Source organism: Astatotilapia calliptera, chromosome 23 (genome assembly GCF_900246225.1).
Source record: "Astatotilapia calliptera chromosome 23, fAstCal1.2, whole genome shotgun sequence".
Lineage (NCBI taxonomy): Eukaryota > Metazoa > Chordata > Actinopteri > Cichliformes > Cichlidae > Astatotilapia > Astatotilapia calliptera.
The window spans coordinates 1,788,317-1,808,708 of NC_039323.1; the positions used below are offsets into that span (position 1 = coordinate 1,788,317).

Here is a 20,392-nt window from a genome sequence, read left to right on the forward strand (position 1 = left end):
AGATGACCTGCTGAAGTTCAAACTGAGCTTCAGAATCAGGAAGAAAGGTTATTTGAGTGTATGATATGGTTGTTGGTGCCAGACAGGCTGGTCTGTGTATTTCAGAAACGCCTGATCGACCATCACTAGTCTTTACACAGAGCTGATAGGAAGGCAGCAGTAATTCAGATAACTACTTATTAGGCCTGAGGTACACAGGAGACCTCTCTGGATGGACAAGAGAGACGGGCTACAGAAAAAGACCACAGCAGCTGCCATTACTGTCAGCTGGTCTGATGAGTCTCACCTATCAGATGGTAGAAAGCATGGATCCGTCCTGCCTTGTATCAACAGTTCAGTATAATGTTGTTGGCTCACCTGGTCCCCTCAGCACCAACTGAGCATCGTTTGAGTGCCACAGCCTGCCTGAGTCTTGTTGTTGACCATGCCCAGCCCTTACTGACTCGCCATCACAAAGTTCAAAGCACCTCAAACTGTTTTCTTGGACGTCGATGTAATGAAATGGCTTTCACAGTCACGAGGAACCTGTCACGGACTGAGTGGACTGAGTGAGGTGGATCCAGCAGCAGACACGGGCGAGAAGACGGAACTGAACTTTGAACGAAAGGCGAGCTTTTATTATGGCTGAAACAAAGTGGCCAAAACAGCTGGCACGACGCGGCAATAGTAATAATAATAGTAATAATAATACATTTTATTTGAGGGCGCCTTTCAAAAGAACAAAATTAATAAAAGGAGCAATAGTCATAAAATACATAAAATAAGTTAAAATTGCAAAACAGAACTTGACAACAGATAAAATCGGCACTAAAGTGAATAAGCCAGTTTGAACAGATGTGTTTTGAGCTGTGACTTAAATACTGGAAGAGAGTTTATATTTCTTATGGCTGGTGTCACGGCCTTTTATGTTCCAAACGCCAAAAAAGTCCAAGAAAAGGCCGTGGGTGGCAACGGGAGGTTTGTTTTCGAACGCACTTCTGACTCCATTGTTTAAAAAATCATCTGCCGTTTATTTCGTGGAAAATTATAAACAAAAATCAACCAAATAACTTCTTAAAACTTAAAATTAAACGTAGGTTAACTTAATTTGCTTTAACAACTTCAAAAGTGGTCAAAAAAAATCATTTTTCGTCTTCCCATCAGACGTTTGGCAAACAAAAACCATCTTTACCACCCCAGGGTGCTCTTAATCCCCTGATTAATGGGAGGGTCCATAAGCCAATAAACCAATCACTTTCCAAAAAACTTTTCCAATAAAATGAATTACAAATTTACATAACAAAACTAGGTCAGCATATTCCTACAACTTTAAAGAAAAAACAAAAATGAATACAAATTGCATTTTATAAACATTCAACAAAAACGGCCACAACAGCTGGAGGAAGAGAGTTCCAGAGCCGAGGAGCGGAGCGACTGAAGGCTCTGATCCCCACAGTGGTGAGATGAGGGCGGGAAACAGTGGTGATATGAAGCAGGTCACACAAATAGGAAGGAGCAGATTTATGGATACACTTGTGTGCGAGAAGTAAGACTTTAAAGTTTATCCTGGCTTCTCCGAGCAACCAGTGAAGCTGCTGAAGAACTGGGGTAATATGAGCTCTTGAACAAATGAACAAAGGGAGACGGAGGACTTAAATACACACATGAGGTGATCAGGAGAGGTGGAGACACGTGAGGACACAGCTGACTCGAATGAAAATATAAGGACAACACAGGGGAGAGAAACACTGGACACGCTAACATGAGACACGGACCTTCAAAGTAAAACAGGAAACATGACAAGCACAGACTAGACGCTGAACTAAACCTAAGAACAAAACTCTTAACCAGAATAACACTGAAAATTAGGATTACATCTTCAAAACAGGAAAACTAAAGAATAAAAAAAAAAACATAATACAGAAAAAACACCGAAACACATGAAACTAAAACTGCTGAGTCAAAATGACCCAGCACCATGAAACCACTAGAAATCTGTATCTAATGATTTGGCCAGTGAGTGTGTATCTGTCTCCCTTTGCATTCAGCGACAGCCACTTATTTGTGCAGCTTGCTCATACTATTATAACTGTATATGTTAAAGTGTCAAAGATTTATATTAAGAGTCAAACATTTTCTCTGCCTGCAGGGTTATCAGGGCGAGGCGGGGTCACAGGGACCCAGAGGACAGAAAGGAGACAAGGTCAGACGAGTCATCTGTAGAACTGCTGTCGTTTTGCAGGAAGGCTGCACGGGATTCTGATCCGTGTCTTTGTGCCTACAGGGAAATAAAGGAGTCAGAGGCCACGCTGGGCTTCCTGGCTACATAGTAAGCTCAGATGACCAGCTCCATTCCCAGCACATTCAAAAAGTTGCTTTTTATTACTTAATATTTGTAAAACAGATGACTTAAATTAATTATTGCTCTCAAATTATGTACATTTTAAAGCTACATCTGAAAAGTCCAATGTTTACAGGGCACGTCCGGAGCAAGAGGTCCTCCCGGTTTCCCAGGACCGTCAGGGCCTTCGGTCAGTGTCACACAAACAGATAGAAAAAATGATCTGTGTTGGTGTTTCTACTGTTTCTACTTTGCATTCATTGTTGCTTTTCATTGTTTTCAGGGACAAACTGGGGATTTAGGCTTCTGTGGTCCGAGAGGCCCTCCGGTAAGTTATATCCTCCCACAAAACCATCACACTGAAAATTATTTTTAATTAAACATGAGATACTATTAATGAGCATCTATTAATCTGCCTTCTTTTCAGGGCAAAATGGGTCCCGGAGGAGGAAAAGGTGTCCGAGGAATTACAGGACCAACAGTAAGTAAAGTAAACAAACTCAAAGTGGTGTTTGTTTGTTTTTTAAAGACATTTATAGAGCAATTATTTAAACTGTCAGGGTCATCAGGGTGAAATGGGCCCCAGAGGAGCAGCTGGGTCACAGGTGAGAAAACACTTATATTTGCTCCCTTTCTAGCAGACGTTGTCACTTACCTCAGTAAATGTCCAAAATATACATACGTGCATTGCTTTAGGGAGAGCCCGGTCCGGATGGAACAGTCGGGTTTCCTGGTGTTCGTGGCCCTCAGGTATTAGTAAAGCTTTTGTATAGCATGAAATGATCACGTGTGAAACAACCAACACGTTGTTCAGCGTTTGGTAAATGAAAGTTGCACGTTTTTGGTGTGGTCATGTGTAGTTTGTGAACAAAGGAAGGTGAAAATGAGATAATATTGATTAAAAACGAGAGTAGGAAGATAAACCTGAGTAAATCTTTTTAGGAGTAAAAAAAAAAAAAAGTTCTTTATCACATGTTGAAAAATTAATTGTGAGTAAAACACTTTGATCAATGACCTCACAGGGAAACCCAGGCCCTAATGGACCTCCAGGTCCTAAAGGTAGCACTGTGAGTATACTTGAAGACATAAAATGTCAAACTGGTTTGTGAACGTACGCAGTTACCAGTTCGGGTCACTGCCGTTTGAATTTTCTGTTTTTTACATTTCACCAGGGTGATCCAGGAGATGAAGGGGAAGTAGGTCAACCTGGACCACCTGGACTAAACGTAAGATAATTAGACTAAAGAGTAAGTGTGCTGTGCAGCGTTTGTTTACGCTGTAGTGAGTTTACCTGAGCAATGTCCCCTTATTTTAGGGAGCCAGTGGGAATCCAGGAAAGCCTGGATCCTCAGGTGATCCCGTAAGATTACTTAAAAGAATTTAATTTCTCACTCTTGCTAAAATGGTTACAACCTTTATAATGCATGACATTAATTGATGTTCCCTTTTGGTCTCCTGAGCTGTTGTTTTCTGTTTACTTATGTGTTTCTGTCACCACCAGGGTGTCAAATCCAGGAGAGGTGAGAAGGGGGATCCAGGATTCAAGGGAGCCCAGGTAATTTTCTTGTCCATCTGTCCGGTCTGTGGTTGGTTAACTGATCAGATCAGTGAATCAGCTTGTTTTGTTTGTTCAGGGTCCTCGTGGACCTCCAGGTAAACCGGGATCAAAGGGGCACGCAGGGCCAACGGGACTTGAGGGACTTGGAGGATATGCAGGGCTACCAGGACTTCCTGGACCTGCTGTGAGTGTAAAAAATAAATATATATTTAAAAAAACATGCTCACTTATGATGCTAAAGCTTCTGTAATATCAGATCTTATTTCATATCTTCATCCAATGTTGTAGGGCTTTGATGGCATCATGGGAGAGCCAGGGAAGCAGGGAAAAGATGGCTCCAAGGTGAGTTTGAGCAAATAGTTGAATCTGTTTATCTTGACTCTTTTTCTTTGCTGAAAAGTGAATTTTGTTGTGCAAATATGATGTGATGTAGGGAAACCGAGGACCAGCTGGTATTCAAGGAAGTCCTGGATCTCGAGGCAATAAGGTAAGGAGTCTGAATAATTCATATCTATAAAAATAAATGAGTGTTGTCAGCGTTAATCTCGTTAAATTGACGTTAACGCCATAACCGCATTAACGCGGCAAATCTCAGTTAACGACTTACCGCGGATCACCCCGTGCGTGGGGCTGCATGGCGTCAACACATTAGCGCGGTTAGCTTTTTAACGCGTTAATGCAGTTATGGCTGACAGCACTAAAATACATCAATATATTTGCACAGAAATTTAGTTTGACAGAATGTTGCATATCTCAGTGTGACCTTAAAGATCAGAGGCCAAACTTGGTATTTAACCCTTTAAGACCTACCATAGAACCAAGTCCGCCAGAGCTTATATTATATTTTTACATGCTGTGGAGCCATTTTTGGGAGTATTTCAAGTTGCTATACATCAATACAACCATTATAGCCCAAATTTTAATAATATGTATGCATTAAGTGCATAGTAATTACATAAATTCCAAAAAGTGCAATAAACTACAAAAAAATTGAAAATCGTTTTTGTTTTTTTAACATATATTTCTAGTTAGAGAAATTTAAGAGGCTTATCCCTCAAAACTGTAAATACAAAAAAGTTGCACAAAATAGTTTCCCACCACAGGAAATTTATTTTGAGTGTCTTCATAGTTTTATTTTTGAAATACACCAATTTTTATACACTGCAGGAAAAACAAAAATAAATATTATAATGCAAATTTGCAAAAACAAACAGCATATGCATCAAAATAAACTATTTCCAGCAGTGCAATATGAGTCCTAAGCATCCCAGAAACGACACAGAAAGTCATAAAGTCAAACATAACTTTTAAAAACACCAGTATAGGCTCATGAGGCCCTGATAGTAAAAAAAACTACATTTCCGCAAAATGACATTACTTCCGGTTTCGGGCAGTGCTGATGGACATAGGAAGTGTTATGAACAGCTGATCGGATCGGCAAAGGGTGTTTCTGGAATATTATGTTTTTGTTGCTACAAGTGCTTTTTATGCAGTTTTTGCAAAGCTATATGTGGAAGGAAACTGTGACCGAGGACAAGCTGATGGCATAAGATGTAAGTACAACTCCTCCGATTTCATATGCAAAAAAAATTATTGCGCTACCTTACGTGGTTGCAGAGCTACCGGGATTTAAAAATAGTTACGCAAAACAGAGCGTGCCTGCACCGACTGGCTTTAAAGGGTTAAAAGACATTTTAAAAAGCAAAGTCAACATAAAATTGCAAAGGAGGTGTTTTTCAGCTTTTTCTTACTTTTAATATTTCCAAAAATATGTGAACTGTAGTATTGTAGAGGGAGCAGTGTTGTAACATTTCTTAACCATTAACAGTCATTCTTCTTGTCAAAGGGTCGGGAAGGTCGAGCGGGATTTTCTGGAATCCCTGGTCCTGTTGTGAGTATAAGTGACAACATGTTCAGTATAGATACTTGTGTTTGTATTATTTATGTATTTATTTGTTATTGCAGGGACAGATGGGGACATCAGGAGAGAGGGGACTTCAAGGAGAACCTGGTATTAAGGTTCCTATATGGTTAAAGTTCTTACTCTGTACTTGCATGACTGCGCTGTTAATTGTTGTTTTTTTTTACATCTGTGACTGAAGGCATCGACCAATCAGTGCATTGAAAAAGCTCTTACTATTGCATTAAACAGAGGCATGTCAAAGAGTTCACACTGTGTTTGCACCTGATTGTGTACCCCATCTGTTTAGGGGAAGATTGGAGTCCCGGGGATGCCGGGTTCAAAAGGCCTGAAGGTGACCATGCTGTACATGTAAACATTAGAGAAACACATGTTTATAGCTTTAAAACAGAATTGATCTATCCACCACACATGACATCTGCTTAAGCTACTATCCAGATGATGGCACTATTTATATACCTCCTCAGTCTCTATACTCCCAGCCGTTCTTTATGATCATCTGGTCAGCTACAAAGCAACGTTCCAGTAAGATTCAGGAACTTGTTTCATTGGCAGATTTTTTCACTTATTTCAAGGTAAAATATCTTGTATTCAGTGAAAAAATCTGCCAATGAAACAAGTTCCTGAATCTTACTGGAAAGTTGCTTTGTAGCTGATTTTGTCTTATTTTAAGTGTAATGAGATAATTTTGACTAGAAATAAGACAAATATACTTGCTGAGATTTTGAGTTTTTGCAGATACTCATTTCTCTGCATAATCATCTCTGATCTCTACTTACTTATGCTTTTGTTTGTTCTCTATTTTCTCTATTTTACTTTGTTTTAATGACTTACTGTTCAGTGTAATCATTTGCCATTGTTCCTTACTGTGAAGCACTTTGGTGTACCCCCTGGTTTTAAACGTGCTATATAAATAAAATTGTATTGTATTTATATGGATTTCAAATATATGGTAAATTTTAACTCCTTTTTTTTATTCACACTAGAAAAAACAAATAGAAAAAAGGAGACATTTCTTTCATTTTTCAGGGATTTAAAGGTCATCTGGGCCACAAGGGGCAGGATGGCAGTCGTGGAGCCTCGGTAAGACTAACCATGTGCTGTGTTTGGAACAGAAGCCTCCCTTATTAATGGGAATTATTTTTCTTTTTATGTATTTATTGTTATGGGTTTGTTATTCCTACAGAACAAAATGGGTTAAGTGTTCCAGAATCAGATTTGATCCTTTCTTCTTTAGGTTAATAGTTAACATTTAATCTGTCAGAAATGATACTTGAGCAGTAATATTACCAGGGTAACAGATATTTGATGAACTAATATGATCTTTGCTTCAGGGACCTGTTGGTGCAAATGGAGTGAATGGAGCGGTCGGACCTCCAGGACCTAAAGTGAGCTCGTCCTGTTATATGACAGCTGCATTTGCTTATCCTGGAGTGGGACAAGTTATTATCTCATGTTCTCATTTCCACAGGGAATGCCTGGAAAAACAGGACCTCCTGGATTCCAAGGCCCTGTAGGAAAGAGTGTAAGGCAATTTTTAAATTCTTGCTTCATGAAACATTGTTAGTATTTTTGGAGACTATGGGAGTGACTGTAATAAATGAATTCATTTATTTATTAAGATGAGGATCTAAAGTTTTACAACAGTGTCCTGTGATCACTCAGCACAGTGAATTATGTGACGTTAGGATCATAGCGTTGTGTCATTCGACTTCCAGGGAGAATCTGGCAGCAGAGGAACGAAGGGGACATCGGGACAGCCAGGAAGGAGAGTATGTTACTGTGCAGCTGTATGGAGAGTACTCCTGTGTTTGTTGAAAGAAAATAATGAAGCCTTGAAAATTCAACCCAAACAATGATATATGAATGTAGACTTTCTGGAATTTGTCGTACTTTCTTTATAGCCAGACCAAAAAATCCAATCCTGATGTTTCCTTTAGGGGGTTGTAGGTAAACAAGGCCCCAGCGGACTAACAGGAAGTAAAGGATTTAAGGTATGAGCCTCACATCTTCATTACTAAGTAGCAGGTTTATCAGTCACTCGGTTATTTAGCTCCTCATATGCTAAGATAACGTTTGTGCTGTGAAGGGTACAAGAGGAGAGGAGGGACCGAAAGGAATACAAGGCCCCCGAGTAAGTGAATTAGTCCCTTATTTTCTACTATCGCCTGTTCATTATTTATAAGTGTTTCTCTAACTTCTTACTAAAGTCAAGTTCTTGTCATTCTCCAGGGAGAGATGGGCATGCCTGGACCACAGGGATACAGAGGCGCTCCTGTAAGATCATTTTAATTATTTGTCCATACAAAACGTTCATCCAGTCCTTTGTTTACACATTCTTTTGGTCAACTTATGCCTTTGATTTTATTGTGGTAAATGTCTTGATGTTTGAGAATGTGAGAATGCTGTAGCCCAGGAGGTCGGACGCACTGATTGGTCAGCGGTTTGAGTTTCTACACGTCAGCATTGGTTTGTGAGTTAATTAGAGAATTAGATGAAGGCAGGTGTGTGGAAAAGAACGTTTTTCATTGGACTCTGTGCAGTCCTGTGATAACGTGCCACCACCTTTAGCAGTAGTAACTTGAAGTAATAGTTTTCTGTATAATTTTCAGTTTCTCGTGTCGTGGAGGAATTTTGTCCAACTTCTCTTGAACTTTATTTTAAGGTCGCTTCAATTCATTGAGGTTTGGTACCATTTGTGTCATGGTCTGTGTGCGGGGAGGCAGCAAAGGACCCAAAATGCAGACTTGCAATTTGTTTGTATTGCATTCAAAAAATTCAAAAATTTGTGGCATTAATTTGTTAGCACACACCTGAAAGCTCCAGACCAACATCTGCTTCTATAGAGATGGTCACACTTGATTAATCAAGTGCATTTGACGAGCAGCAGCTTGCTGCTACCTTCACTCTTAAACTCCGAGCTCCGAGCGTGGGCTTTGTTTTTCACATGACTGCAGCTGTGTGTGTTTTCTACACACAGCATGTGAACGTCTTTGAGTATTTAACTAACAGACTTCAATCAGATTGTATAAAACCAAGAAATATTTTTAGTCTATGAACTTTTTTCTCTGTTTTTTAAACATACTTTAATCCAACAGGGTATCCACGGCAACATTGGACCATGGGGTGAAGTTGGGTCCCGTGGTCTTCCAGGCGGTCAAGGTCCACAAGGCCCAGTTGGTCCTCCTGGAGTTACAGGTTACTCTGTAAGGTTTTGTTGTTTTTTGGGGGGGTGTTTTGCTTTTGTTTTCAAATATAATTAGAAGTTTGGGAGCCTAATTGTTTTATTTCATACACAAACTGAAGCTCTGTCAGTCTGTCCAACATAACTGTCAAGGTTGGCTGTGTACAGAACTCAGGCATTTTACATAATGAGGAGATAAAAAACCAAGTAGGAACACAGCTGGGGTTAACTAAGGCTGCGTTCACACTGCAGGCGAAAGCGCATCAAATCCGATTTTTTTGACCCTATGTGACCCATCTATCCGATCATGGTGTGACAGTGTGAACGGCGCAAATCCGATATTTTCAAATCCGATCTGGGTCACTTTCGTATGTGGTACTGAATCCGATACAAATCCGATGTTTTAGAAAGCGACTGCTGTTTGATGGTCATGTCGCATTAAATCCGTCTTTTACGTCACTGACACAAGACAGACGCCAATTATCAGCGCCGGAGAAGACATCGCGAACGCTTCCTGGCCATCCAGTGAAACTGTTGGGAAGACAACGTGAACATTTTATTTGTTCTGCATAACCTGCAGATTCTGACAGAAATCTGCAGCTATCCTTTGAAGCACCGCTCCTCTAAAGCAGCAATAAGGATCATTATTAGGTTATTTACATTATTATGTAAATAACAAAATAACTTAAAGCAAAAATTGGGAAACGTAAAGTCCGAAGTCTTTATATTAAGGGCCATCAGTCAAACAACACTGTTTGCTCTGGGTCTAAACAGAGCGCGTTGTGTGTGACGTCTTCTTTTGCACATGCGGGCCGCTTTGAGCGTTCACACTAGAGCGCGTTTGCTGTCGCATTTTAGTTGTAGTGTGAACGAGCAGACAAAAAAATCGGAATTGAGCATCAAGACCTGCAGTGTGAACGTAGCCTAAGATAATGACTGTGGAGGACGTTAACCAAGACAAAGGATACAGAGAAGAACAGTCACCAAAATAAAACAGGAAGAGAGCCACAACTGAAAAGGATGCAAGACTAAATTGACACAAGTTACAAATCATAAATACAAAGATGAAGAAGAAGCCAGATGTGGAAACATAAGAGAGTCATGAATAAACAGGGATACAAGGAAAATAATCCAAAATACAAAACTAGAAAAACCCAAAATCCCAGACTCAGAACACATCATTAGTCACACTTTGTTCATCAAGTCAACTGTCAGCCACGTGAAAGGTCACAAAGCCTTCATGCTAATCTCTCTGCAGTTTTGCTTAACTGCAGGATGAACAGTCCTCTTGTGATAACTGCAGAAACACTCGGGAGCGAACAGACACTTTCTTTCTTTCCAGTTTGCCATGAACTCATAATTAGTTTCTCTGGGTCAGTCACCAGACCAAGTCGAGCCCGGTGTCACCAGACCTGTTGGAAGGATGATGATGTCGGGTTTATTTACACCGCATTTGAACTGATTCGAAAACTTTGATAAGCCAACGCATGTACGATTAATTTTCATGGTTTTAACCCTGCTCTTTTCAAAAGACAAGATGGATCCGAGTCACCATTATAATTTGACGACTTTTGGTTGAATATTATGGTTGTTCAGGCAAATACAGGCAATTTGCCGCCGTTTTTTGTGAGATATTGTTAATAATATTAATTTTCAAGATATCTCTGACAGAAAGGTGCTTTTTAAAATTATGCCTTGGCATTAATGCCGAGCAGTTCGATGCACCAATAGTAACGTTGAATTATAATCTTTGCTTTATTCTTTGTTGTGCATCAAATTATAGAACAATTATTTATGCAGTATTTGGTATAATGAACATGAAGCAAATACATCCCCTGAAATTAAAATTCAAAATACATTTGGTAGAAAAACCTGCTCTACCAAACTGCGAGCTCACTAAGACGGAGCTGTCTTCCTTTTTTGATAGGATGTTTCTTTATATTATCTCCCTGTTATTATCTTAAATTTCTTAACACGCAGGGTAAAGATGGAAGTCAGGGGCCATCTGGATCAGGCGGTGTAAAAGGAGATAAGGTGAACCTCTGAGCTTCTCTAAGTATCTTATCGCCTACTTAAATACAGAAAAAGCTGTATGCAAGTGCACGTCAATAATGCTGTGTCATTTGAAGTAACTTAAGACGGTTCTTCTTCTTCTGTTTGTCTCTACATGTCCTGTGTTCAGGGATCCAGAGGACCTGTGGGGCAGGAGGGAGTTGCTGGTCTCGATGGTGAGGAGGTAGATTGATTAGCTTGGTCATGGATTCAACTGTTTTCAATTTCCATTTAACATAAAATTAACAAAACCTAAAGTAAGAAAACTAGAGATGCGAAGAGTACAGAAAGCACAGATAATACAAGAGAAAGAAAGAAAATCAAAGGAAAATGAAAGACCTAGAAGATCATAACTGTTAGAGTAACTTCAGGAGTATGAGCCCATGAAACAGGACAAACTGAGCGTTGTTCTTGTCTTTAGGGTCCAAACGGACAGAAAGGATTTCAAGGGCCAGCCGGCCAAAAAGGCTTATCTGTGAGTCCAATATCAATCCCAAAATTAAGAATAAAGGTTAATTTTGCTGTCAGTTTACTGCAGCATTCGTGAAAATTGTGTTACTTATAAAACTGTGATTTCAGGGTGTTATGGGAAACACAGGACCTCCTGGGCAGAAAGGACCAAAGGGGTCTGAGGGTGAAAGAGGAAACCAAGGTTCACAGGGACCGAAGGGGCCACAAGGGAAACGGGTATGTAGTAATCCTAAAGTATAGTTTACTGTAACACCACTGACTTCCATACAGGGATATTAATTCAAAAAGAGCAAATATAAGGAAGACTGTGCATCGCCTCTGCCTTGTCTTTACTACATGTGATTTTCTCAGGGGTACAGGGGTGCACCCGGAGATAGAGGACAGCAGGGGCCCCCAGGACTCAAGGTCAGTCATTTTAACTCATACATGTAGAAACAATGATGAAGAAAACCTGAGAACTGGTGTTGCCTGTAAACAAAATGTCTGAGTGAAAACCTGATAGTGATAATGATGATTTACTGACAGGGTGAGCCAGGCCCCAGGGCTTTATCAGGCACTCGTGGGCCATTTGGAGCTGGAGGCCAAACTGGGGCAGCAGGAACGAAAGGCCAGAAAGGGCTCCAGGGACTCGCTGTTAGTACCTGAGGGGGACTCTGTTTGCTTCAGTCATCTTAACAACATGTGCTGTGTCTATATGTCTCTACAGAACATGCATGTTTGACTATAATGCTGCTGAACAACATTATATCTGTTTTTCTTTCAGGGTCCTCCTGGTACTACGGGCCCTCCTGGACCCACTGGACCGTCACCAGCTGTACGTTTTACTTTACCTAACATTAACTTTCCATTATTATACTGACTGTGTGCTAAAATGTGCACTAAATGTTCGATATTGGTATCACCTCGATGTGTTTGTGTTGAATTTGAGTTAAAAATGTTAACTAAATCACACACACTCACCGGACACATTATTAGGTACACTTAAAGTACTAATATCAACCCCCTTTTGTTTTCAGAACAGCTATGATTGTAGCATAGATTCACCAAGGTGCTGGAAACATATATTGACATTAACATGATAGCAGATCTGCTGGCTGGACATCCATGACGTGACTCTTCTTCATTTGAATTCAGTTACTGTCCAATTTTGGGGATCGCATGCAAACTATAGCTTCAGTTTCCAGTTCTTAGCTTCTAGAAGTGTCACCTGGTGTAAGCTCGTGCTGCCGTAGCCCATTTGCATTTAGAGATGCTCTTTTGCATACCTTGTTGTAACAAGTGATTATTTAAGTTAGTGCCTGTCTTGCTATCGGCTCGAAACAGTCTCCCCTGATGCGCCGCTGACCTCTAGCACAATGTCATGGGCTCGAGCTACGACCCGGACTGAAGGGGACAAGACTCAGATCAACCAGTCTGAGTCACCAGCTGTTCTCAAAGTCATTTAAACCCCCTTTGTTCCCCATTCTGATGCTCAGTGTGAACTTCAGCAGGTGTCATTTGAACAGGTGGACCTAATAACGTGCTGTGGATAGGCAACAGTGACGTGTTGTGGAGCATATTTAAAATATATAACTTAATTTAGGCCTGAATGTGAAAAAAAAGGTTTAGTTGTTTCAGTGATATGTAAGTTATTTATACATTATGTGTCTGTTTTTAGGGATTACCTGGCAAGAGAGGTGCTGAAGGTAAAGGTGGAGTGCCTGGAGCAAAGGTATACTGTACCTTTCACACATGTTAACTGTCCAGCTAAAACATTTCACTGGTTTTTAACTGTCTCTGTTGGTTTTTCTATAATTCAGGGCAGTCTTGGTGAAAAGGGTATGCTGGGTCTTCCAGGCATTCGGGGAGACGTGGTTAGATTTCATTATTTGTTTCACTCTGTGGCCATAATAAATATGGTCAAGCATATTTAATATCATGTGTGCAAACACAGTGAGGCCATGTGTCTGCATAACTGTCTTTGTTTCCCAGGGCATCAGAGGTATGAAAGGCGTAAAAGGCGAGTCTGGAACACGAGGGAAAGTGGTGAGACTGGTAAGAGAGCATTCTTAAGCATTTAAATTGCAGTTTTAATACTTAATAGTAAGTGCCATAAATGACTAAATGATCTTACCGGATCATCTGACATATTTCAATTCCAAAAATTACATTTCTATACTATGCTGTTGCTATTATAGTGTGATTCTAGAAATTTCTGAGTATATTTCACTGTGATTTTAGGGTACAATGGGGAAGATGGGGGTCATAGGCTCTCCAGGTCCTAAAGGTCGAACTGGACCTGGTGGCCCTCCTGGTCCTCCAGGAACTAAAGGAATCCAGGGACCAAAGGTAAGAAGAAAGCGTGGCTCAAACATGTAACTCTAAAGCAGTTTCTTAATTCCCTTAAATAAAGCTATCATAGTGAAGGTACTTTTAACCTGCTTCATGCAACTTTCATGTCACTGAATTCATTTTGAAGGGAAAAGGTGGTGAGCCAGGAAGTAAAGGGACACAAGGAGCTGCTGGGCAAATTGTGAGTTTTGTTTTAAGCCGAGTGTCCCTTCACATCTCAGACTGGAGTTACAAGATTAGTTACTGTGACTATTATGAAATATAGTTTATTTCAACATTTACGGATAGTATAAATCCCACGTGCACTGGGTGTGTATTATGCTGTCTTACCAATTTGATGCTATTTTTTAATCTGTTTTAACATGATTATCTGGTGTCTTAATTGTTGTTCAACACTTTGTGACTGTTATGTCAGTGAAAAGCACTAAATAAACTTTACTTACTTGCACTGGGTGTCTGATAAACACAGATTAATTATTCAGTCTTCTGTAAAGCCTAATTAATGATTCACTCTGAATTAAATAATAAACAATGAGTGTTAACAGTAAAGGTTAAGCGGTTTTGGCCTTGATTTCATCCGGTGAAGTTTCTTGTCTCTTTTGTAGGGACCTGAAGGCCTGCCGGGGAGGTCAGGACCTGCTGGACCACCTGGAAAACCTGTAAGCATCCCAACTAACAAATGCAATTCTTAACACGAAACACCAACAATGCTCATTTCGTTTGATCGTCTTTTCTCGTTTTTGCGATCATATTCTCAGGGACTGAGCGGTCTGGATGGGTTGCTGGGAGTTCAGGGTAATGAGGGAGATCCGGTAAGAAAGTTTGCCTTACTAAAATTGATTTTAACACATTTCACAATTTTTTATTAATTTCTTTTTCCCCTGCTAACTTCATAGGGTGACGTTGGTCACAGAGGAGCTCCTGGAACACCAGGCAGGCCTGGCAAGACGGTAATTTCACTAAGGAAATGAATGACATGCAAATCTGCACAATTACAAATGGAATAAGTCTTTTGCAGCTAAGCTTTTCTTACAGATTATTGCATTATGTGGTATTAAATACATGCATACCTTGCAGGGAAAACCTGGATCTCCTGGGATTAAGGGAAACGCTGGAGAAGGGGGGGTTAAGGTAAGCAATCATTTATACATTTCAGGTGACTATTATAAGCACGTTAATATTATAGCATAGTGGTGCTTATAAATTTGTCTTTTTTATTTTGTTTGATGTAATGCATTGTTGAAATGTTTCTTACTAAGGTCTTTTTAAATATCTCAGGGTACGAGGGGTCTAAAAGGAACACGTGGGCCTCCTGGACCAATTGGGCCAAAGGTAAAATGATTAGAGAGCAGAACGTGATCGCTAATAAAAACCTTACCCCTGTTAGTGTGAACATTTGCATCATCTGTTGCTGTTGGTTCAGGGTATTCCAGGGCTGAGAGGAGAGAAAGGTGAATCTGGAAGTCTTGGCACGAAGGTAAGAGTCAGTTACATATTTTGTGCATATATTCATTCAATATGTCAGAATCTCATCTAACATATATTTGTGTATTTGTAACTCCTTTAATTTCTTTTCTTTCTACAAAGGGTCTCCCAGGTGATACAGGGATACGTGGACCAATAGGTCCACCTGGATTAAAGGTGAATTGCAGTCAATTTAAATATAAAATGCTTTAAAGGTGGATTTTGGATTAATCTACCACATGTCTGACTTCTATATCAGGGGAATCCTGGTTTGCAGGGATTTAAAGGTGAAAAGGGTGATAAGGGGAAACAGGTCAGTCACACTTTACTCCCATTATTGCATTGTTTTTAATTATTTGTATCCAATAAATAATCAATTAACCATTTACTACAGGGGGACACTGGTCCTCGTGGTCCAGCCGGGCAGGAAGGCTTCTCAGGAATCCCTGTAAGTTGCTTTGATGTTCAGTTTTTTGTAATGACTTACTAAAATATCTTGATTAGTGAAGTTTTACTGAATAATATTTTAAAAATTGTCATGTTGTAACCTAAAAACTTTGTTTGATACACTCGTCTCTGTTACAGGGCCACCTTGGAGTGAAAGTGGGTGACTGACTTTGTATTTCTATAAATGTTTAAGTCTTAGCATTAGTCAATTTTAATTCAATGTTGTTCATTGCTGAATTGTGTTTGGGTCACTACAGGGAATGAAAGGTGTCCGAGGAAGGAGAGGTCCAAAGGGAACGAAGGGCAAGCCGGGACCTCAAGTAAGAGTTTGCAAACACAATATAAGCGAAGAAGCTTTGGACCTGATCGCTGAACACAAATGCAACATGCTAGATTGTTTTGAGATGTATGTAAAGCTTGATCCATTTCTCCGAATATCCTGAAAGTTTGCATCATGCCATGCCTTTCACAGGGAAAACCAGGAGCCCCTGGCAAATGGAAGCCTAAGCAAAGACCTGTTAAAAAATATAGTTTTCAAACTGCACAGAGTTCAAAGCAAAGCCCCGGCCTCCCGAAGCAAAGCGAAGGGCAAGAAAAAGTTGGTGCAAGCTTTCTTATTCCGTGCACATTATATACAGTCACAGAATGTCCTCATTTGCTCTGCAGTCTAGCTTTAAAAGTAAAACATGTTAAGCCGACTGAGTGAATGCTGAACACTGTTTTCCTGTAGCCCAGGGAAGTGACAAGGAGATGGTCTCAAGAAGATGAAGCAGAGTTCTTCAGCTGGCCCCTGGGCACCAGAGATGATCCTGGAACCACCTGCCATGAGCTGAGACTCATACGTCCACATCTAAATGATGGTGAGTATCTGATGACTGTTTTATTACGTTTTCCCTTATATATTTCAGTACGTTCCATTCAACTTTTTTTTTCAGGTTACTTTTACATGGACCCGAACCAAGGCTGTCCCTGTGATGCCTTGAAGGTCTTCTGTAACTTCACAGGAGGTGGAGCAACCTGCATAGAACCTCTTTACTCAAAGGTTCAGTCATTTTCACCTGTGAAGCTTAACGTTATCAAAGAACTAACTTCATTATCACAATATCAGCTACAAAACATGGAACTTGAGAATGTTTGTAGATAGTTTGGACTGCATTTATGTCAGATTATTGAAGGAAAAAGTAACGTGTGTGTGTGTGTGTGTGTGTGTGTGTGTGTGTGTGTGTGTGTGTGTGTGTGTGTGTGTGTGTGTGTGTGTGTTTCTTCTCTGATTAATGCTACTACAAAAATCTTGTGTTTTTATGAATGGCTTCAAAAATATACATCATATCCCACTGTTTAGATTCAAATATGGAGGGACCCAGAAATGATGAGGACATATGTGGAGAGGTTTACTCACCACCAAAAAGTAAGTATTAAATAATATGTGGCTAGATTCAGGAAACTATTATTTCTAGATGTGCTTTCTAACATTAATGCTCTTTCTGATAGTTTGATTACCCTGGTGTGGAAGCTGTCCAGCTAAAGTTTCTGCGGTTACACAGCCACTCATCTTTCCAGCACATCACTCTCAGCTGTACAGAAAACCAGACGAGTACTGCTGCCACAGATGATTTAGCCAGTCAGATTATCCACTTACTGGGAGACTCTGGCAAAGAAATCGATTCACACTTTGTCACAGTGTCCAGAAAACACTCTGAGGTAAGACTAAACGATTTGTGACAGTTTTTGGGGGCGTTGCCAGCATCTTTCTATAACTGTGACTGTAATACAAACAACACATTCGTTTTACATTGTTGTACATAAGGCGTCTGAGAAAAAGAAGTGGAATCGATTACTTTCAGGAACCATGCATCACATTTGTGTCAGATCAGAGTCCTTTTATTGTGATGGAAATTTATGAAAGGAAACACCAGTCTCCAAAAGATAAATAAGTCATGTGGCGGTACAAATAAATCAAACACTGTCTGAACTATGAGAACTTTTTAATTTCAGCTTTTGTACGATAGCCTTACAAGGTAAATTGCACACGTTTTATAGTTATGGGAATAAAGGAGATTTAATAAAACAATATTAGACTTGAGATTGCTCAGAGATACCATACAGCTGCTAAAAATCATTTCCCTCGCCATGCACAAGGGTCTAGTCTCTGGAATTAGTTATGAATCCAGGAAGAACAAACTGAACATATCTCCTTGTGTTTGCTTTTTGTCTGCTGCTTCTCCAGCTGGAGCTGTTTGTCAGGGTTCAAGGAGATATGGAATTACTTCCTGTCAGACATCTGGGTGTAGAGACGAGCAGTGTCTCCAAGCTTGTCTCTGAGATCTCTGTGGCATTGGGACCCGTCTGCTTCTTGTGACCGGTGTGTCTGTGTGCGATGAAAGTCTCAAGAGCTCAAGAAAGAAGGCAGCTGGACGTCTTTAGGATTGTGAAGACGTTTCACATCACATCCAATACGCTTCTTCGGTTCTTAAAGCAACTGGTGGAGACTCCCAGGAAATAAACCCCAGTGGTGGGTGTCCTGTGTGGAGTAAGTCCTGAAGGTTGCTAACCCAATACTGATCATATGAGTCACCACATGAGCCAAGGTGGGAAAAAAGACTATTATTCCAGCTTCCTATCATCCAGAAAGCTGGAATAATATAAAATATGTATATTTGAAATGAATAATCAAATAAAAGTGCTCAGTTTTGTATTTTGCTGTATATTTATTCAATTGTAAAATTGTTAGATTTTTGACATATGAAACATTTTTGTTATGAAAATGTAGCATCAAATGTTCAGTTCAGTTTGACTTATAACTTTGTATTTACACTAAAAGTCTTCGTTTTTTACTTTGTCCTCAACTCAGGGGAATGTCGTCCCGCACTATCAAAATAAAACAATGGCTCTGAATGAAACAGAGCCCGTTGTTTTGTTTGTACTGAGCCTGCGCACATCACACAGTAAGGGGTAATCCTCAAATAGTTACAAAGTAAAAACTTGTTGATGTTTTCTAGGCCTAGTGCCACATTCCTACGTTCCCAGTATTGTAGAAGCACTGGTTTGTGAACAGGTTTGCATCTTCTCAACCATCCGAGTGCAGTGATGTCAACAAATTTTAATATTCTTGGGAGAAGAAAGAGTGGCTGGAGTATGGCAGCTGACTCTGGCTGGGTTCACCATAGAGAGACACAACATGTCTTTTATAACAAGCCTGTTGGGAAATTCTTCCATTCTCAGTGTCCTAATTCACTCTTGAGCCTTTGGACTGACTTAATCACAGACCACAGGAAGATCCATGGTTATATGCACCATCCCTATGATGTCTGATACAGTGAATGTCTTGTTGTCTCTTTGAAATTAACTGTTTTGCCACAGTAGGCTCATGAGACCAGTTATATGAAGGTTTGACAGCATGTCACGCTCTACTTAGAGGCTCCAAAACTGAATGGGGCAGTAATTTACAAAACAAAATCTTGTGAATATTTCCCATGAAATGTCTTTATAACTTAGCATATCTTTGCTTGTTTAGGCTTGTGAACTTAGTGTAAAGATGTGGAGTGTGATAAAAAATAAAAACATGTAGCATAAAAATAGTAAAAATAACATACTGATAAACCATGCTTCTGTCTGATTGTAAACGTTTCTCCTAAAAAACAGCCTATTCTTCCTAGAAATATGTTTTGATTCATGGTACATAACGAAAGGTGTGGTGGGTTTACTGTGTGGATATTTTGTATTTCTGGAGAGAAATAAGAACCATTAAAGCAAAATACCAACAAACATGACTTGAAAAGGTGGATGAGTGACCAGACGTCTCACTTTATGTTAGACTGCACCGCATTCTTATCCACTGTCAGAATTTGTATAGTTTTTGTTTTTTGATCAGTTTTTATTTTGTTTTGACAATTTCTTTTTAATTCAACAAACATAGGTTTTCTTGTTTCATTGTATTGTTTATTGTTTGAAAATGTTTAGTTTTAGTTTACGTTTTAAGACTGTTAGAATTACTAATAATATTTCTTTGTATTACCGTATTTAGGGCAAATATTAGAGGCCAGATTTAGGAAAATCAGTTGCTATTAAAATAAAAACAGAACTTTTTGAAAGCAGGTGATTCACAGTCCTGTAGACATCCAAAGTCTCAATTAACACATCCATCAAAAACCTCATCGGGCAATACTTACCAAATTGATCAATACTAAAACTAGAGTTGTTTCCTATATTCATATTTTATTTTAATTCACAGAATTGTTTTTTCATTAATGAAACCTGGTGATTACCAGACAGCTACAGGTTTGGCTTGTTGGCAAATGGAAGGGAAGGACAAAGGGAACAGATTAGGTTACATTTTACAATAAAAACAAGCTTTAGCTTACAATTTCTCTTCATTTGTTAGTGTATTTATAAGTTAGGAAAACTGCACTGAAATACAATACAGTATATTTGACTTTCAAATGATCAATGCCAGAGCTTTAACCTGCATTGTCCCACACAAAGACTGCCACACCTCTAGTGTGTTAGGATATGGTCATCTTCAAAGGCTGAAGTATATTTTTTTTTAAGTCATTTTATGGATGGCATCATTGAAGGCTTGTTGTACTTGCTGACTTTAAAATGAAAAAAACAAAAAAGACCAATAACATGTCTATTAAGTTAAGT

The 20,392-nt window shown here is 39.6% G+C and overlaps 1 protein-coding gene across 5 annotated transcripts in view; it reads left to right on the plus strand.

Annotated features, from left to right (window-relative positions):
* Nucleotides 1-19,504, plus strand: part of LOC113016533 (collagen alpha-1(I) chain) — a 33,253-nt gene extending 13,749 nt beyond the window's left edge. For 3 of the 5 annotated variants that reach the window (XM_026159427.1, XM_026159426.1, XM_026159430.1), the window contains 54 exons: nt 2,129-2,182; nt 2,264-2,308; nt 2,457-2,510; nt 2,604-2,648; nt 2,748-2,801; nt 2,881-2,925; nt 3,017-3,070; nt 3,343-3,387; nt 3,493-3,546; nt 3,636-3,680; nt 3,822-3,875; nt 3,955-4,062; nt 4,167-4,220; nt 4,312-4,365; nt 5,725-5,769; nt 5,844-5,897; nt 6,089-6,133; nt 6,829-6,882; nt 7,134-7,187; nt 7,271-7,324; nt 7,518-7,571; nt 7,740-7,793; nt 7,889-7,933; nt 8,032-8,076; nt 8,898-9,005; nt 10,964-11,017; nt 11,166-11,219; nt 11,457-11,510; nt 11,615-11,722; nt 11,858-11,911; nt 12,032-12,139; nt 12,270-12,320; nt 13,164-13,217; nt 13,306-13,359; nt 13,478-13,540; nt 13,727-13,834; nt 13,965-14,018; nt 14,443-14,496; nt 14,596-14,649; nt 14,734-14,787; nt 14,915-14,968; nt 15,116-15,169; nt 15,261-15,314; nt 15,425-15,478; nt 15,561-15,614; nt 15,696-15,749; nt 15,887-15,904; nt 16,006-16,068; nt 16,221-16,346; nt 16,479-16,608; nt 16,684-16,790; nt 17,091-17,156; nt 17,240-17,449; nt 17,976-19,504. In XM_026159427.1, coding sequence (XP_026015212.1) covers nt 2,129-2,182; nt 2,264-2,308; nt 2,457-2,510; nt 2,604-2,648; nt 2,748-2,801; nt 2,881-2,925; nt 3,017-3,070; nt 3,343-3,387; nt 3,493-3,546; nt 3,636-3,680; nt 3,822-3,875; nt 3,955-4,062; nt 4,167-4,220; nt 4,312-4,365; nt 5,725-5,769; nt 5,844-5,897; nt 6,089-6,133; nt 6,829-6,882; nt 7,134-7,187; nt 7,271-7,324; nt 7,518-7,571; nt 7,740-7,793; nt 7,889-7,933; nt 8,032-8,076; nt 8,898-9,005; nt 10,964-11,017; nt 11,166-11,219; nt 11,457-11,510; nt 11,615-11,722; nt 11,858-11,911; nt 12,032-12,139; nt 12,270-12,320; nt 13,164-13,217; nt 13,306-13,359; nt 13,478-13,540; nt 13,727-13,834; nt 13,965-14,018; nt 14,443-14,496; nt 14,596-14,649; nt 14,734-14,787; nt 14,915-14,968; nt 15,116-15,169; nt 15,261-15,314; nt 15,425-15,478; nt 15,561-15,614; nt 15,696-15,749; nt 15,887-15,904; nt 16,006-16,068; nt 16,221-16,346; nt 16,479-16,608; nt 16,684-16,790; nt 17,091-17,156; nt 17,240-17,449; nt 17,976-18,107 — 3,531 coding nt within the window. In that variant the 3' untranslated portion in view covers nt 18,108-19,504. The remainder of the gene's footprint in view (nt 1-2,128; nt 2,183-2,263; nt 2,309-2,456; nt 2,511-2,603; nt 2,649-2,747; nt 2,802-2,880; nt 2,926-3,016; nt 3,071-3,342; nt 3,388-3,492; nt 3,547-3,635; nt 3,681-3,821; nt 3,876-3,954; nt 4,063-4,166; nt 4,221-4,311; nt 4,366-5,724; nt 5,770-5,843; nt 5,898-6,088; nt 6,134-6,828; nt 6,883-7,133; nt 7,188-7,270; nt 7,325-7,517; nt 7,572-7,739; nt 7,794-7,888; nt 7,934-8,031; nt 8,077-8,897; nt 9,006-10,963; nt 11,018-11,165; nt 11,220-11,456; nt 11,511-11,614; nt 11,723-11,857; nt 11,912-12,031; nt 12,140-12,269; nt 12,321-13,163; nt 13,218-13,305; nt 13,360-13,477; nt 13,541-13,726; nt 13,835-13,964; nt 14,019-14,442; nt 14,497-14,595; nt 14,650-14,733; nt 14,788-14,914; nt 14,969-15,115; nt 15,170-15,260; nt 15,315-15,424; nt 15,479-15,560; nt 15,615-15,695; nt 15,750-15,886; nt 15,905-16,005; nt 16,069-16,220; nt 16,347-16,478; nt 16,609-16,683; nt 16,791-17,090; nt 17,157-17,239; nt 17,450-17,975) is intronic. The other 2 variants (XM_026159428.1, XM_026159429.1) reach the window with 2 other exon arrangements.
* Nucleotides 19,505-20,392: the final 888 nt, after the last annotated feature.